The sequence below is a fragment of the Bactrocera oleae genome, chromosome 3 (genome assembly GCF_042242935.1).
Source record: "Bactrocera oleae isolate idBacOlea1 chromosome 3, idBacOlea1, whole genome shotgun sequence".
Taxonomy (NCBI): Eukaryota; Metazoa; Arthropoda; class Insecta; order Diptera; family Tephritidae; genus Bactrocera; species Bactrocera oleae.
The window spans coordinates 34288911-34306806 of record NC_091537.1 but is presented as its reverse complement, the minus strand read 5'-3'; the positions used below and the strand labels follow the sequence as shown (position 1 = coordinate 34306806).

The 17896-nt window shown below is 36.5% G+C and overlaps 1 protein-coding gene across 6 annotated transcripts; it reads left to right on the top strand.

Moving 5' to 3' along the window:
• The first annotated feature begins 421 nt into the window (after positions 1-421).
• Cul3 (cullin 3) lies at positions 422-17896 on the top strand. Of its 6 annotated transcripts, none has more exons than XM_070106446.1 (13): positions 422-511; positions 829-1190; positions 2780-3179; positions 3278-3661; positions 3724-3987; positions 4039-4536; positions 4594-4764; positions 4819-4989; positions 5057-5171; positions 5229-5380; positions 5438-5661; positions 16733-16871; positions 16944-17896. In XM_070106446.1, the coding sequence occupies exons 3-13, from the start codon at positions 2823-2825 to the stop codon at positions 17094-17096; spliced, it is 2628 nt and encodes an 875-aa protein (XP_069962547.1). In that variant the 5' UTR covers positions 422-511; positions 829-1190; positions 2780-2822; the 3' UTR covers positions 17097-17896. The 6 variants fall into 6 exon arrangements, with proteins under 6 accessions (XP_069962547.1, XP_036227297.1, XP_014097871.1 ...); XM_036371404.2 differs by having other exon boundaries at positions 505-640; XM_070106448.1 differs by lacking the exon at positions 422-511 and adding an exon at positions 549-645.

Genomic DNA, 17896 nt, shown 5'->3' with positions numbered 1-17896 from the left:
CTACGGGATTCTTTGTTGTAGTTCTATGTTTTGCTTGTCACCTGTTCAGTAGCTCATGAACTCGTGGTTTTTCTTGGCAGCACTGAAAGTTCATGAGTTATCTCAGAACGCAAAGAGAGGAGTTTCAGATAATTTATCAATTCTTAATGGGCTGGTTAAAAAAATAAAAAGTTACACTACGAGAGAGTTGCCTGATGGTTTCTCACATGTTCGATGAATCTATGATATATACATTACTATTATTACACTTGGAAAAAAAAAATATTTATTATAAAACATAAAATTAATTTCTAAAAGTATTTGGAAAGTACAATATATTACATAAAGAAAAATAATGGTGAAATATCACGTGTCATGGAATTTGTTGAATATGGCACTACGTATATTTGATGAATTCTTTTTCAGTAATATTCGCATTCATTTCTTCCCTTTTTTCTTTTAATTTCATTTTAGCAGCTTCAGCAGCTCAGATCTAATATTTCGATAAACGTAAAATAATTTTGAGCGATTGGTAATTAACTATTTGCTTTAAATTAAATATGAACACTATTTACATATAATACATAGATTAGAAACGTAAAATTTACGTAATAAATAAATACAAAATTTTTACCTGTTTTTAATTTTGGAGACGTTGATGGTAAAGTATGGTTGACATATTTACTTTTGTTCATTCTTATGTGGTCTTTATAAAAAGATATTTTGGCTACTATTTTTGTGGAACTATTGTATATCGAAAAAATGCTTGTAATGGTAATTCGGGTTGACTAAAGTAGAACTGTCAAGTGATTTTTCAACGAAGTTATAAGTCTTTTCTTCAATTTATAGATAAATACTCTGTGGACAAATTGTAATATAAAGAAAGTATTCAAGTATTGACGAAAAATTTGGCATTTGGTACGGTGAATAAGTTTAGATTGTATGCTGATACTATATCGGCGGAACACATCACTATCGAAAAACCAATATTTAACATAAAAGAATTCATATAAAATTACAACACGCGAAGTGTTAATTTACTGAAAATCTGTTGATAAAAAAACGCTAACGTTTGTGTTGGCGAATAGTCATCGTACGTATTAGTGTGTTCAGAAGAAAAAGTGGAGGAAAATTGTCGTCGATTACAGACCATGAATTTGAGGGGCACCGCTCCCAAGAAGGAGGGAAAGATGCGGATTCGCGCTTTTCCGGTAAGTAGAATAACATTTAGGTATGTCTGTTTGCATACTCTTAAAAACAATGATTGACTTTAAAATAATAAGTAAAAAAAAATTATTATTATAATATAATATAATATTGTTGCATATAGACATGGTCTATTGTTTAAAATGGTAAATGTATAGTTTAGGTCCCCCAACTAAGGAGGCCTCAAAAATTAATTTATTTTTAAATCGTCTTATTTTGACGCAAATATTACAAATCCGTGAGCGGAAAGTGAATTTTTATTTAACTTAAACTTTTATTATCATCGAGGTCAAGAGCAGCGAAAAGGAGTTTGACGCGATTGAATTATGAACACCCCGGTTTTGGACCGACCAAGGTTATTTTTTTTAAGCGCGACCGAAGGCCGCCAGTGCATTAGGGATTTTGACGCGATTGAATTATGAAACCCCCGGTTTTGGACCGACCAGAGTTTTTTTTTTTGAAGCGCGGCCGAAGGCCCCCAGTGCGGAAAGGAGTTCGACGATCTCCGATATTCGTCCATACCATCAGATCGCGGCGCAAAAGAAATTGTGACTGTTACAATTCTTCAGTATATTTTTTTCATAAGAAAATGTTTAACACGCTGAACTGGTAATTACAGCTAAGTGATCTAAATTCTACAGAATTTTGCCGCTACAACAACAACTAAGTTACTTGAATATGTGATACATATGTGGAAAGTATGTTAAATCAATTTTGATAAATATACATAAATTATTGAAAAAATTCACTTTCCGCTCACTGATTTGTAATCTACGCGTAAAAATTAACGATTTAAAAAAAATTTTATTTTTGAGGCCTCCTTAGTTGGGGGACCTAAACTATACATTTTCCAAAATAATTTCTATTTCATAAATTAAAATATTTCTCCACCGGTACTGCAAAATATTTTAATGAAAAATGGTTAGATTTTTTGGAGAATATATGTATAAGTACATATAAAATTAAATTAAATATCTTTCGTGGTGAATCCACTTTATGATTTGAGTTTCTATAGCTTACACCGCATTATTTGTCAAAGCAAAATCTTTTGTCTCTGAAAAAAATTGAATTTTTCAAGAAGTTAAGACAGAAAAATTATTATTTGTGAAAAAACGACATCATCCGTTTCAAATTTGTAAAATTAACAAAGAAGAGAGATACAACGAAGGGACTTGAACGCATACCAATAGCATATACAATTCTACTAATCCAGACTATAGGCTTAAATATCTTTAATCAACATTGTTTTTTAACGGAAATAAGAAGAGAGAAGTTAATTTAAATTAAGGAATTGAAGTGTTAAGTAGAGAGAAAATGTTTAAATGACAAAAAATCTAAACCAATGATTGAGAAAAATAGGTACAAGAGACAACAACGTCGTTTTGAGGGGAGTAGAAAAAGCGGAAATTTAATAATTAAAACGCCAAAATCCTAATAGCAGCTAACGAAAACTTGCAATAGTAATCAATCTTAGATTATACTGTACTTCATTAAATCACGAAAGCTTGCGATAAGAAGATATTTTTTGAGTAATTTGAAGTTTTTTTTTAATACGACGTTGGTCAGCACGTTTGCTCATATATTTCGATTTCAGCCGTTCGTCCCATTACGAACATTAAAGGCAAATCGGCAAATCAATGCCCAAGGATAATAAACCTGGAGCACAAGAGCGTCAAAAAAGTTTTCTATTCACGAACAGCCAAAACTGTCATTCGCCTAGCAGTTCTGTGAATAGTGGTCGCTATCGCAAATTTTTTATACGTGGACGCACAACAGTGGGTGTACAGGGTTCAACAGCAGCTAGCAGTGCTGCACGTGAACAACGCTGCACATTACAATCATCTCCACAATATGCTGGTGCTAGTACAAGCTTGCTACATGTCGGGACTGTTTGCAGCGTGTCCGTGGGCTTAAATTCTAAACATCAAAAACTCACTGAAGTTCAACGAAAGTTCCCTCTTTGGTTGCCGGAGTACAAAACGAACGCTTTTAATGTTAGCTGAATATGTTTTTTCTTAGCTTTTTTCGTTGTTAGTTAATACTCAGAGTTCTTAATACATTACTCATTTTTAATTTTTCTAAACGATCACAGGCTTCTATGGATGAAAAATATGTTGAATCGATTTGGGCGAGCTTAAAAAATGCTATACAAGAGATTCAGAAGAAAAATAACTCTGGCTTGTCTTTTGAGCAGTTATATCGGAATGCATATAATATGGTGCTACATAAACATGGTAATCGGTTGTATTATGGCTTGCGTGAAGTGGTCTCCGAACACTTAGAACAAAAAGTACGACAAGATGTGCTGGAAAGTTTACATAATAACTTTCTTCCTAAGTTAAATCAGGCTTGGAGTGATCATCAAACTTCTATGGTAATGATACGTGATATATTGATGTACATGGATCGTGTTTATGTACAACAACGCGAAGTAGATAATGTTTACAATTTGGGTTTAATATTGTTCCGAGATCAGGTATGTTTTATTAAGTTAATTTGTTATCATAAATCGAATCGTTAACCAAAAAATTTATATAGATTGTGCGTTATTCAGAAATTCAAAAGGCTCTACGAGAAACATTACTCGGAATGGTTATGGACGAGCGAAGCGGAGAAGCCATCAATCATTTAGCGATTAAAAATGCGTGTCAAATGCTTATGTCACTGGGAATTAATACGCGATCGGTATATGAGGATGACTTTGAGAAACCATTTCTTGCACAATCTGCATCTTTTTATAAGTTTGAATCACATAAATTTCTTAACGAGAACAATGCGGGTGTTTATATAAAAAAAGTCGAGGTTGTTATTTTGATATTGTTAAAGATTTTTTCAAATTTTTAGTTTTTTTAGGCACGTATACAAGAAGAATCTGCACGGGCTGCCCTATATTTAGACAAAGACACTGAACCGCGAATCGTTAAAGTTGTCGAAGATGAACTTATTAAGAAGCATATGCGTACTATTGTTGAAATGGAAAATTCTGGTGTTGTTTATATGATTAAAAATTCAAAAACAGAAGACCTTGCCTGTACCTATAAACTATTTTCACGTTTAAAAGAAGAAGGTCTTAAAGTAATTGCTGATACAATGTCATCGTATTTGCGTGAACAGGGCCGAATATTAGTAAAGGAAGAAGAAAATGGGAATACGAATCCAATAACTTTTGTACAGAATTTACTTGATTTAAAAGATCGTTTCGATCAATTTTTACACCATTCATTCAACAATGACCGATTATTTAAAAATGTAATATCAGCGGATTTTGAGCATTTTTTAAATTTAAATCAAAAATCTCCCGAATACCTTTCTTTATTTATTGATGATAAACTTAAAAAAGGAGGCAAAGGTGTAAGTTTTATATTTTATTTCTGTTATATCTGTAGACTATACTGATCAATATTGCAGATGAGTGAACAAGAAATAGAAACAATTTTAGATAAAACTATGGTACTTTTCCGATTTCTTCTGGAGAAGGATGTTTTTGAACGTTATTACAAAACTCATTTGGCCAAACGCCTGCTACTCAATAAATCAGTTTCCGATGATTTTGAGAAAAATATGATATCAAAATTAAAGGTATTTCAGATTCAGATTTCATATGTCAATACTACAATTTCTTTCCTTCTGCAGACTGAGTGTGGATGTCAATTTACCTCAAAACTTGAAGGTATGTTTAAAGATATGTCCGTGTCAAACACCATTATGGAAGAGTTTAAAAACTATGTAAATGTACACAACTTGTCGTTATCGGGTGTTGAATTGACAGTGAGGATACTAACAACAGGATTTTGGCCCACCCAAGTATGTAAATTATTAATTTTAAACTATGAATCTAAAATTTTAATAAAATTCAACGTTAAAATTGCAGACAGCAACACCCAACTGCAATATACCTTCTGCCCCCCGTGAGGCATTTGAAATATTTAAAAAGTTTTATTTGGATAAGCATTCAGGCAGGCAGTTAACATTACAGCCACAAATGGGTAAAACAGTAAAAACATTATACTATTTTAAAGTATAAACAAATTTTTATGAAATAGGTACGGCTTATATTAATGCAATCTTTTATGGGCGCAAAGTGGATAGTGATAAAGATAAAGACGGTCCCAGTTCAAGCATGTCATCAAGCTCAAATGGTTGCATTGTGCCAACAAATACGCGTAAACATATACTACAGGTGTCCACGTATCAGGTATTTAAATTGTAGGACTTAACTGTTGTAAACAAATTTTGACATTTTAAATTTAAGATGTGCGTATTAATGCTGTTTAACAACCGTGATTTGTTAACATATGAGGATATACAGCAGGAAACTGATATCCCTGAACGGGAGTTAGTACGCGCTCTTCAGTCACTGTCAATGGGGAAACCTGCGCAACGATTACTTGTGCGAAATTCAAAAACGAAGACAAAAGATATCGATCCAACAGATGAATTTTATGTAAACGATGCATTTGTTTCTAAATTCCACAGGTAAGAAATGTTCTCTTTAAAATGTACACAAAAGGGACAAGTTCGGTATGGTCTGTTGATCACGGGCTCTATGTGATTATTTTCAATGTTGGTTTTAGATTAATTCTTTTTAGTATAAACAAATACATTAAATTATATTTACTTTATATTAATTTTTTTAAGCTAGAAAACTCAGTCGATAAATGAAATATGCAGGAATGAAAATGAAAATCATGACATCCACGGTGAGAAGGTTCGCTTTGTGATCTAAAAAATTATGAAATGGTAGGGGTCTTAACTGCCTCGAAAAGCTAGCCGTTATATTAAACTTAACTTCAGACAAAAGAAAATAACTACAAACTGATACTTTTAGGAGTTTGACTACTAATATTATGTCAAGCATTTTCCTAAGGTATCTGAGTGTAGATCTATCATATCAAGTCATCAATTGAAAAAATAGCGCTTTCTTTTCATACATAAATGCATTATGTTATTCTGTCCTATGCTCGGGTTGTCAAGTTTGCGTGTTCTTTTCTCAATATTTTTTTTTTAGGTTATTTTGTTCTTTTCTTATTCTATCCCAAAAAGTTTAATATTTTCTATCCTTTTCAAAACGTAAGAGTGGAAGTTGCTCAAGTTGCTTTATCGTTTTTGAGAGATATATAAGGTAAAGTAAAAAGTTCGTTCCGTTTTTATCTAAGAGATGGCGTTATTGTCCATAGTATTAGTGCATCATGTCATACTATACGGCGCTGAAAACGTGTTTATTCGCGCTAAAAGTTTGTCTTTGACAGTTTTTCGATTGATTGACTCAGTACGTTGTGAGCGCTCGTCAAAGATGGACACCAGCAAAGAGAAAATTCGCTATATTTTAAAATATTTCTTCGATCAAGGCGAAAAAGCAGCCAAAGCGACTGAAAAAATTAATTTAGTTTATGGGCCCGATACTGTAAACGAACGTGTAGCACAAAAGTGGTTTGCTAGGTTCCGTTCCGGTAATTTCGATGTCAAAGATGCACCACGCGTCGGGAGGCCTGTCGTCGAAAATTGCGATAAAATCATGAAAATAATGGAAACAGACCGTCACGTGAGCACTTATTTAATTGCTGAGGAACTAAAGATAAGCCAGAAAACCGTTTGGAACCATTTGCATAACATTGGATTCGATGTTTGGGTGCCACACGAACTAACGCAAAAAACGTGATGGACCGAATTTCCATCTGCAAATCGCTGCAGAATCGCAACAAAATCGACCCGTTTCTGAAGCGGATTGTGACTGGCGATGAAAAATGGGTCAAACGGTCGTGGTCAAAGCTCGGGGAAGCGGCCCAGATGGTGGCCAAGACCTGATTGACGGCCAGGAAGGTTTGCTGTGTGTTCGGTGGGATGGGCAAGGAATCATCTACTGCGAGCTGCTCCCCTATGGCCAAACGCTCAATTGAACCCTCTACTGCCAACAACTGGACCGCTTGAAGGCAGCACTCATCCAGAAGAGGCCATCTTTGATCAACAGAGGCAGAATTGTGTTCCATCAGGACAACTCCAGGCCACACAAGTCTTTGGTGACTCACCAGAAGCTCCTGGAGCTCGGATGGGAGGTTCTAATGCACCCACTTTATAGTCCGGACCTGGCACCAAGTGATTGCCATCTTTTCCTGTCCATGGCGAACGCGCTTAATGGTTAGAAGTTGGCCTCAAGAGAGGCCTGTGAAAATTGGCTATCCGAGTTGTTTGGCAATAGGGACGCAGCCTTCTACGAGAGGGGGTATAATGAAGTTGGCATCTCGTTGGCAACAAGTTTGTGAACAAAACGGCACATATATGTCTTAAATCGGACAAATGCACACAAAGTTATCATCTTTTGAAAAATCATTAAAAAACCGAACGAACTTTTTACTTTACCTAATATATTTAAATCAAGAATTTTTGAATTGGTAATTAGTTGTTTTGCAGAGGTTTTGTTCTTTTTTTATGTAAAAACTGAAAAAATTTTACAAGGTGTAATGATTATTATCGAGAAAAAATGTTATATGTCTGTTTGCAGCAGACACCTTTAATCATTTAAAATATATGATTTAAAAAGCTTTAAGTCATCGGTATATAATAAAATTGGTGAATACTCTATTACAGAAGATATATCCTTAATAAATAATAAGAACAGAATCGAATAAGAAAAAACTCATTAAAGAAATATTGGCTGAAAACCAAGATTATCAAGTGTTTGCACGAGTCATTTATTTTAATCAAAAGCTTTCTTAAGTCAATGTATATAACATAAAATTTCTAAGCTAAGAAAATTGATATTTTTCTAAAAATAAAGTTATCAACAGATCTCGACGTTCTGAGGGTCGAGTAAGCTTCCCCGGACATTTCTACGATGATGTCCGTATGTCTGTATGTATGTGTGTGTGTGTGGATGTATGTAAACTTCTTATAATGTATGATGTAGTAAACCTCTTATAACTTTGAAACCGATTTGAATAAACTAAATGGCATTCCAAGGGGTTTCATTGCACTTGCATTTCGTGTAAGTTTGGACCCAATCGGCCCAGTAGATTTCGAAAAATCTCAAAAAAAAAAATTTTGAAAAATCGTTTTCTTCCAAACGACTTGACCGATCGACACCAAAGACTAATCAAAAACACACCGTTTGTCGCGAACCGGGTCAAAATCGGTTGATTTACTTGCAAGATATCGAAAACGAAAAATTTCGAAAAAATCGTTTTTTTTTTTTCAAATTACTTCCAAACGACTCGACCGATCGAAATTTGAACGTTAACGTATGAAATTAGCGGGAAGTTGCAGGGATGGCCCTTGAGGCCAACCGTTTTCCACATTTTTTTGTTTACAATTTGATGATTTTGTGTGATTTACAATCTATTCATTTTTAGTTATCACTCGAAAAACGCATTAACTTCATTGGTTGAAATTTTGAAAAAATTTATTTTCGAATCATAAAATCAAAGCCGTCTGATTTTTATTATGAATCCAATTACTTTTGCAATTTGTTGTTTTTGGGCTATCAACACAACCTTATATAATTGAATCTTGATATTTTACACATTATTACAATCCCTACTATCTCTACTAATATTATATAATATATTCAGGGATGTTGTAAAATCTGATAGTTGTCGGAATCAGAATTTAAACCGAAACAGAAATTGTATCAGTATTGTTATCAGAAATAAAGCAAGAAGATAGTCGTTGACAGATTTGAAATGTAAGTTTTGGAATTAATTTATTTTAATATAGAGGAAACAAATTGTCATAATTATTGAGTTTACGGAGAAAATGCTGATATTTTAAGAGGATTTACAAAACGTAATTTAGCATGTTGTTGTTGCTTTTGTAACGGTTACTTAGTCCACGCTTGGATAATAAGTTAGAGTTTGGTTGTCGTCGAGGTCATCTCCGACGGGAGGTCCAATAAACGAGCTGTTTCAACGAGGTTGGGCAATAGGGAAAAGGGTGTTAGAAGAGTTGAGTTCGTTGGGCATGCAAAGAGGTGGTTAGTGTCATGCGGAGACTCATTGCACGCAGGTCATGTGTTTGGTATGTCGGGGTCTATTCTGGATAAGTAGGAGTTTAACCTGCTACAGTATCCAGAACGAAGTTGCGCGATGGTCACTCTGGTTTCGCGAGGCAACTCGAGCTCTATGTCTGCTATGGGAGGTGGTTTGACTCCTAGTACGCCATTCACTGAGAGGGAGTCGGTAAAAGTGTTGATGGCTCCACTGTGAATGGCGGTCAGTGCCTGTCTGAAGTTCGTTGCGTCCGAAGTCCGGTCGGCTTACTGTCTAATGTCGTCGACGTAATTAAGGAAAGACCTCTTGATGTTTGTAGGAGGCGGCTCCGCTACAAGCAGGCGACCACAAAGGTGGTTTCTACGAAAACACCCTAGCAGAAACTGCTTGGAGAGGAGCTCGTTGTGTTCCTTAACCGGAAGCATACGGGCCTCACTATGTAGGTGTTCGATTGGAGCCATCAAGACGCATCCCGTGATAGTCCGGAGTGCATTGTTCTGACAGGTCTAAAGCTTCCTCGTCGAAGCATCGATTCCATTGCCCGACGTCAATACCGTGCAGTCATCAGCGTACGAGGTCACGGAAATTCCCTCTGGTGGTTGAGGGAGTTTCGAGATGTAGAAGTTAAACAGTTAAGGGGAGAGGACACCACCCTGCGGAACCCCCTGTTTAATTCATCTCAGTTTGGAGTTTTGACCTCGAAACAGCTATATAACTTGGTTTCTTGGACCGCAGCTATCGTTACGCGCTCCCGGCTCATGAATGCACCTATCTCCTCGATCTTGCTCTGGAGTCCGTTGCAGTTGAATTGTAGGAGGCGCGTTTGTCGCGGGTGTCCGGTCGTGATCCTAGGGGTGAATGGGGTGCGTGTAGGTGGTGGTTGTTGCAGTTGTACTATCCGCATGGGCGGTTGTCGCATTGTGGTGTTGATTGGTGACGCCACTGTATGTGATTGCGGGGGCAGACTCCTACACTCTCGTGTGGTGCGCAGACCGGAACACGACAGAAAGTGACACCAGCCAGTACAAGAATTGCACTTTACTGATGTGACATTCCGGCGTATTACGGTCTGACACACGGAACAGACTGTGCGAGGAACCAAGAGTTGCTGGGTGGTTCTCGCACGAGGGTTGGAGCTGGATGAAGGTTGGGGGGGAGGTTGGTCAGACTGGGAGTCATGTTGTCTGTGTGAGCTCCGTAGGGCCATGGAGATCCTATCTTGGCCACTCGACTGGAGTGGCGGCGCAGTTCGCGAACATGGTGCAGGTTGCACTGCCGTTGAGGCAAATGTCGAAGTATTGCGTTGACAGCATGGAGTTACGTGGCCCACTCCCTATGTGTCTTAAGGCCTGAACAGGTCTTAAGATGGATAATATCGTGCAGTCATCATCATACGACGTCACGGAAATTCCCTCTGGCGGTTGGGGGAGTTGCGAGATATAGAAATTAAACAGTAGCGGGGAGAGGACAACACCCTGCGGAACCCCCTGTTTAATTTTTCTGAGGTTGGAGTTTTGATCTCAAAACAGTACGGATGAATGTCGACCGCTCAGGTAGTTCATAGTCCACCGCTTCAGCCCTGGAGGGAGCGTCGCTTTTCCTATGTCCTCAAGTAGCGTTGTGTGATTGACTGTGTCAAAAGCTTTTGACAAGTCCAACGCTACGAGGGTTGTCCTCTCGCAGGGTGGCTTCTGGTTTAGGCCATGAACTATCTGGGCGTTTATGACGCTAAGTGCTGTGGTGGTGCTGTGCACTTTTCGGAAGCCATGCTGATGGTCTGCTAGACTCTGGTGGTGAGTAAATGTCGGGAGTAGCAAGGCCTCAAGTGTCTTCAGTACTTGGGAAAGGAGTATTATCGGACGATAAGACTCCCCGTTGTTGGCGGGTTTCCCAGGTTTCAGTAGTGGGACCACTCTTCCGACTTTCCACACATCGGGTATTTGAAGAGTGGATATCGACAGGTTGAGGACCTTGGTGAAATAATTTACTCCCGTTGGGCCTAGGTGTTTTCGCATCAGCGTGCTTATTCCGTCAGGGCCAATGGATTTAGACGAGTTCGCCTTTTTGATGACACTCTGAACCTCCCCATCGGTGAGAGTAAGTGGTGCGCAGTCTTTTGGCATTTTGCGCAGCCGTCGGGTAACACGTCGTTTGGCCTTGTCAGTCGAAGGGTGCAGTGTAAATTGTCGGCTGAAATAGCGCGCGCACTTCTTCGGGTCCGAGGAGGCATGACCATCGAATTGAATTTCAACCCTCAGTAAATTCTGAGAAGCATAATTCTGGTGGGGGCTTCGTCATTCATTGTGCAGAATGTCGAATCGTCTATCTGTTCCGCCAGCTCCATCCCCCTACGATCGTTTGACAGGCAGGAATGCCAAAGATCGTGATGCGCGTTAAAGTCGCCTAGCACCAAACGGTTTTCACCTCGAAGTAGCGCACTTATGTTCGGGTGATATCCTGTTGGGCAACATGTAACTGGGGATGTATATATTATATTAAATATCTCGAGCTCGACATCGCCAGACTGGACAGCTATACCCTAAAATTCCAGGGTAGTGTTCCTGCGGTCAATGTCACCATCGATTACACGATATTGCACGGTGTTGAATATCGAATATGAAGGCTAGGCCTCCACCAATATCTCGCTCGCGATCCTTACGCAAAACGTTGAAACCTGCACAACTCAGAAGATCTGGCGGCTGTTTAACTTGATTTCTTAAACCGTAGCTATCTATACGCATTCCCGGCTCATATATGCAACTATCTCCTCGATCTTACTCTGAAGTTCGTTGCAATTAAATTGTAGAATTCGCGTTCGCGGGTGTCCGGTTGTGATCCTGGGGGTGAGGGAGGTGCGTGTAGGTGGTGGTTGTTGCAGCTGTAATATCCGCATGGCCGGTTGTCGCACTGTGATATTGTTTGGCGACGCCACTATATGGGATTGCGGGGCAGACTCCTACAACACGGAGCAACATACGACGCACTCCACTCACGTGTGGTGCTCAGGCCGGAACACGACAGAAAGTGACACCAGGCAGTGCAAGAATTACACTTGACTGATATGACGTTATTAGTGGGTATATTATATAATAATGTTGAATGAAATAAGAATGCAAGTTTGTTACGATTTCACGCCGAAACCACTTAACTATCATATAAATTGGGACACTTATTGGTAAGAACATAGGATACTAAAATATATATATTTTTTACGGATTAAGAAAAAAATTATTTTTGGAGATCATGTTTTTTTGTAAACTAAATTTAAAAATTGAAAAAATGTATTGCAGATATACAATTTTTTGTAGAAAAATTTGAAAATCTAACAACTAGGTTTTGCTGGTTACTTCCACCATTACAAAGGTGATCATCGCGGTACAGTTATCGTGTATTTAGTCAATTTGTTTTTGTTAATGATCTGTGATATTTATTTAAGGAATTCAATGCGAGCAAAGCCTCAAATAAAGCTAGTTATAAATATTTTATATGAAAATATGATTTTTCAACGCCTACTTATGTTAAGATTATTTTTTTTTACTTTTCCCCGGTGAAAACGTGACGCGTAATTTATATATATAACTATATATATTTATATGTATATATGTATAATAAACAAAAAATATATGGTATAAAATCATATTGTATGAATATAAATAATTTAATATTATATAAACACAGTAATTTAGAAGAAGTCACAGAAAGTAGTTGCATACCACATCTGCTCAAAGGTTATTCACCCAATTGAACCGTAACTAATAAGTACCACTTACAAACGGTAGAAGAAATGCGTGATGTTTTACTAAAAGACCTTAATCGAATTGTCCGCATAGCTTTAGACTTTACATATCCCCACAGGAAAAAGTCGAACGGTGTGAAATCACACGATCTTTGTGCCCAATGGACCGGCCCAAAACGTGAAATTATCTGCTCACAGAAGTGTTTTCTTAATAAAACCAATGATTGATGCGATGTGTGGAAAGTGGCGCCATCTTGTTGAAACCAAATGTCTCCGAGATCACGAGCTGCAATTTCAGGTACCAAATAGTCGGTTATCATGCCGCGATAACGGTCGCCATTGACGGTTACGTTCTCACCAGCATAATTTTTGAAGAAATATGGACCGATGATTCCACCGGCCCACAATCCACATCAAACCGTTTTTGTTTGTTTTATGAAATGGCAGCTTTTGAAATTCTTCAGGTTGCTCTTCGTCCGCAATACGACAATTTTGCTTGTTTACAAACCATAAGAAATTGACCTCTTCGCTAAATAAAATTTGGCTCGAAAACATCGGATCTTCTTGGAACTTTTCAGTAACCGATCTTCGTGTACACTCTTAGCTACGGCCGCTATATTTTCTTCACTGCGTGCTGGACGTGGTCTATTCGGTCGAATATTATTAATGAATGCTGGGTCTCAAGATGGGTGATGGTGATTGCGATCCATTTTATTGGCATGTGCTCTTCCGCATAGTTTGTCTTGTATCCAATAAATTGACCTAACTCACGCCGCCGAAAAGCATTCCCATAAAATTATTGATTCGCCTCCGTGTTTAATGGTTTTTCGTGTATATCTGGGGTCAAAATCCGCGTTTCGAGGTCGTTGTACAAAAGTTTTGCCATCGGATCTAAATAAATTAACTTTTGTTTCATCCGACCACAGGAAGTTATTCCAATTTCCACGAAGCATGTGCCTTTGACCAAATTCAATTCTCTTTTCTTGCACTTCTTCCAGTTAGACCAGCTTCCCGAAGTCGGTTTCTAACCGTGCGACTGGTTACTGTTACATTTAGTAATTTTTAATATTTTCAAACGATAAAAATGTATCCTTTTTTGATTGCATTACCAGCAAATGGTCAAACCGTTGTTTTGCGTTCCTGTCCTCTTTTTAACTTTTTAAGCTTGTGTTAAAGGCACTACATACCATATTTTTTGGAGCATTCCCTTATGTGCGCTATTTCACGAATAGGTTTTCCCGATTTTCTTAATTTAATAATGTTTTTCTTTTCACTTTCCGTACAATGTTTTTTTATATTTTATATAAAAATATTTACTTGTTATGTAATACAGTCAATTTCAACTAAACAATAAATAGTCTCTTAATTTTCAGTGCAAACTAATAAATAACTAAAATTTTTCCTATTATTTTTTCCGAGTGTTTAATTAAAGTTCTGTTTGATAGCATTAGTTTACAGTTAACTTCAATACTGTGAGAAGAATATATGCAAATCTGTGCTAAAAAATATGGGAATAAATGTGATGCCCCTTTTATTTTTTCCAACACTATATCAGAATGACGAGACAAGTATCTGTCTGCCCGTCCATCCGTACGTCCGTCCATCTGTCCGTGCCTGCGGTAACTTGAATAAAAATTAAGAAATTTTGATGAAACTTTCTATCTCCTCTTACGACAGTGTGAAATTGGCTGAAAACGGATAATAACTCCCTACTTTTCATATAACAATAATGTTGAAAACTACTAAAAGTACGATAATAATAATTTACAGCTAAGATACTACGGAAAGGCTACCAGACTACGGGCTCAACTAAATTCAAACACGCACTAAACGCTATTCACAGTAGATCATTAATATCTTCACCGACTCCCTCCAAGTGGATGGCGTACTTGGTCAAGGCGCCACCCATTGGGAACGAATAGCTTGAGTTGTCAGGGGAATTTAGAGTCACCCTTTTGCAATTTCTTTTTGGATATTGTAGGGTTAACCTTCTCCATCCCCGATATATCAAATATATGTCCTGCGTGCAATCATTCCCCGCATGACTCTAACCGCCGCTTTGCGGATGAATGTCATTCATCTAACACCCATCTCCTAATGTTCCGACCCGTCAAAACAGCTAGTTTCCGGGTCCTACCGTTAGATGATTTCGTTGACAACTAACTGGCGCCTTACCACCTAAACAGGGTCTACTTAACCACTACAACAACAATGACAACATCCATATGTACGATATCTTGGCAAAATTAAGTTTACTTACAATACTTTAAGTATTAAAGTTTATTGACTAAAATGTGTGAACTTGGTCTACGAATCCCATTGGTCTACGAATACCCTAGCTCCCAAGTGCTACATGTAATGGTTTTAAAATTAAAAATTGCAAGAGAATAAAATGTTCGGTTACACCCGAGCTAAACCCTTCTATACTTTGAACTTGGGTATACGCTTGTATAATGGTTACAATAAAATTTCTTAATTTTTCGTGGGATTAAATTTGGTGGCAGTGGCCTTAATTCGTAAGCAATCTAATTGCAAAAAGTTTAATTAAGCTAATGTTTTCTTGAGTGTTTTTAATTTTTAAAATGGTATAACAATATGTTAAAGAATGTACTTATTATTAAAATGATCTTAAAAGTGTTTCCAAAGTCTAACAACCTAACTATAATGAACTAAAAATTCTTTAGGATGTCGTTTTAGGTAATTAAACATTTCGGCGACCGAATCAAGAAATTTCGTAACGGAAATAAACCTAACACGATCACAAAGTATGCGCGAAATGTTTGTATAATTTTAGGCGTATTTTCGCATTTCTCAAGCGGAACAGATATATTGAAGATCAGGGGATTCAAAAATAATATAAAATTAAAATTTTTTTAATGACAAATAAAAATATGGAATTAAACAAATATTTAATTAATAAAAAATAAATTATTCATTATTCGCAGTTATAATATTAGTACCATTATTATTATTTTGGTAGTAGTAGCTACTTCACCTTTTGGAACAGTATCTGGGTTGAAATTTCAACATCAACTTCGCTGATAAAAAATAAGAGCGATTGATAACTTTAAAAATTGAATTTGAGAATGAATAATGATCCACAAGAATCCACAAAAAAATATGCTACCAGAGATAAAGAGATGCCCAACTCATCTCTCACTGGAAATGCGCAATTGCTAAACGTCAAAACCTCCTGAGCTTGGGCAACTGTCAAAGATCAGGAGGTCTGAGGTTTAGCAATTGGCAAAAGAGGGACGGCCAGATTGAAATCCTACAGAAAAATATGTGAACAGAGATACTTGTTGCTGCCGTTGAAGATCACTAACAAAAATTGGAAAACAATGAAAATGAAAGAAAAAGCGAAATTGAAATGTATGTGATAAAATCTTCTGACACTAATTTTTAGGCGCTCTCACACTGGAATAAGTCAGGCATCCCTTTATCCCTGGTATCAATGAAAAAATTCCTGAATAACCTACTTGTATTGTAAAATAAAAAAAATATTTTAAGCAATATTAACTTCTCATTTATTCAATAAAAGAAAAAAATTTGTTTACTAATCGGTCATCACGCGCAAAAAGTGCAACTTAAATTAATATCAAAGAAAAAACTTGAATTTATTGTACATCAAAATAGTACGTGTGGCACTCTGGGACTGCCGCGGTAGAGCTATTGCAAAGCATTTTTTTTAATCAACTTATGCAATTAAAATTAGAAAATATACTTAAAATGTTTGTCTTCCTCAACTATTTTATATTCCACTTATATTTAACAAATTTACTGTACTCATACTTTATTTTTAAAGTTTATTTGTCTTTGCTTTTTACAGAGTTAAAATTCAAACTGTTGCCGCAAAGGGAGAGACTGAACCAGAACGCAAGGAAACGCGGGGCAAAGTAGATGAAGATCGCAAACATGAAATTGAAGCAGCTATTGTTCGTATAATGAAAGCAAGAAAACGTTTACCGGTAGGAAAATTACAATACATATACCTTAAGATTGATAAATACTGTGATCTATCACATTTATTGCCATTGCAGCACAATTTGCTTGTATCAGATGTAACATCACAATTGAAATCGCGGTTCTTACCGTCTCCTGTTTTTATCAAAAAACGAATAGAAGGCCTTATCGAAAGGGAATATTTGGCCAGGACGCCCGAAGATCGAAAAGTCTATATTTATCTGGCCTAAACTCTCACTTAGTTTTACTCTAAAAAAAAAAAAAACAGTAAAATAGCAGACGTGAATAGTAAAAAGGGTCTTAAGCAAAGAAATAGGAACTTTGCTGTATTGTTGCATCATCTTCACATGACTTCTTCGCCATTTCTAATTTGCAAAATAATTTTTGTTTGTACGCTAAAATTTCGATCTAAATACTTGATTTCGCTGATCAATTATATTATTGACTTATGCTTGTGCGTAATCCCACTTTCTAAAAAATTTCTCATGATTTTGTTTAGAAGAAAAACATTAACTATTACAACTGAATGCAAATAATTACTTATTACAAGAGTTGATTGATTTTTTCAAATATCACAACTTTGTCGTCGTTTGGTGTCACTGATCACGATGATAGAAATTTTGGTTAAAATGTGGACGCTGTGACATTCATTTAATTATTAATTAGTGGGCTACGCACTGTTACGAGATCAATTACGAACTTGACCTATGCGATGACAACAACCAATCAAATGTATGAAATGAAATCTTAGTTAGAAGTTCACAAAGTCCAAAAACTTCATTTAATTTGGTGACTTTTTATTTGGCAATGTTTAAAATATAATGAAAGGGGTTAATGAAAATAAAATCTACTCAGATCCAAATAAACTAGCTTAGGGTTTTATTTCTTTTGACTTATTTCTCTTTTATATACCACTGAATTTAAATGTATTGCATTATTTACTTCGCTATCAAAAATATGACTTAGTTGAAATGTGAAATGATTGAATAATGATACACTTAAATATAATTAAGACAGTATATTTTAACAA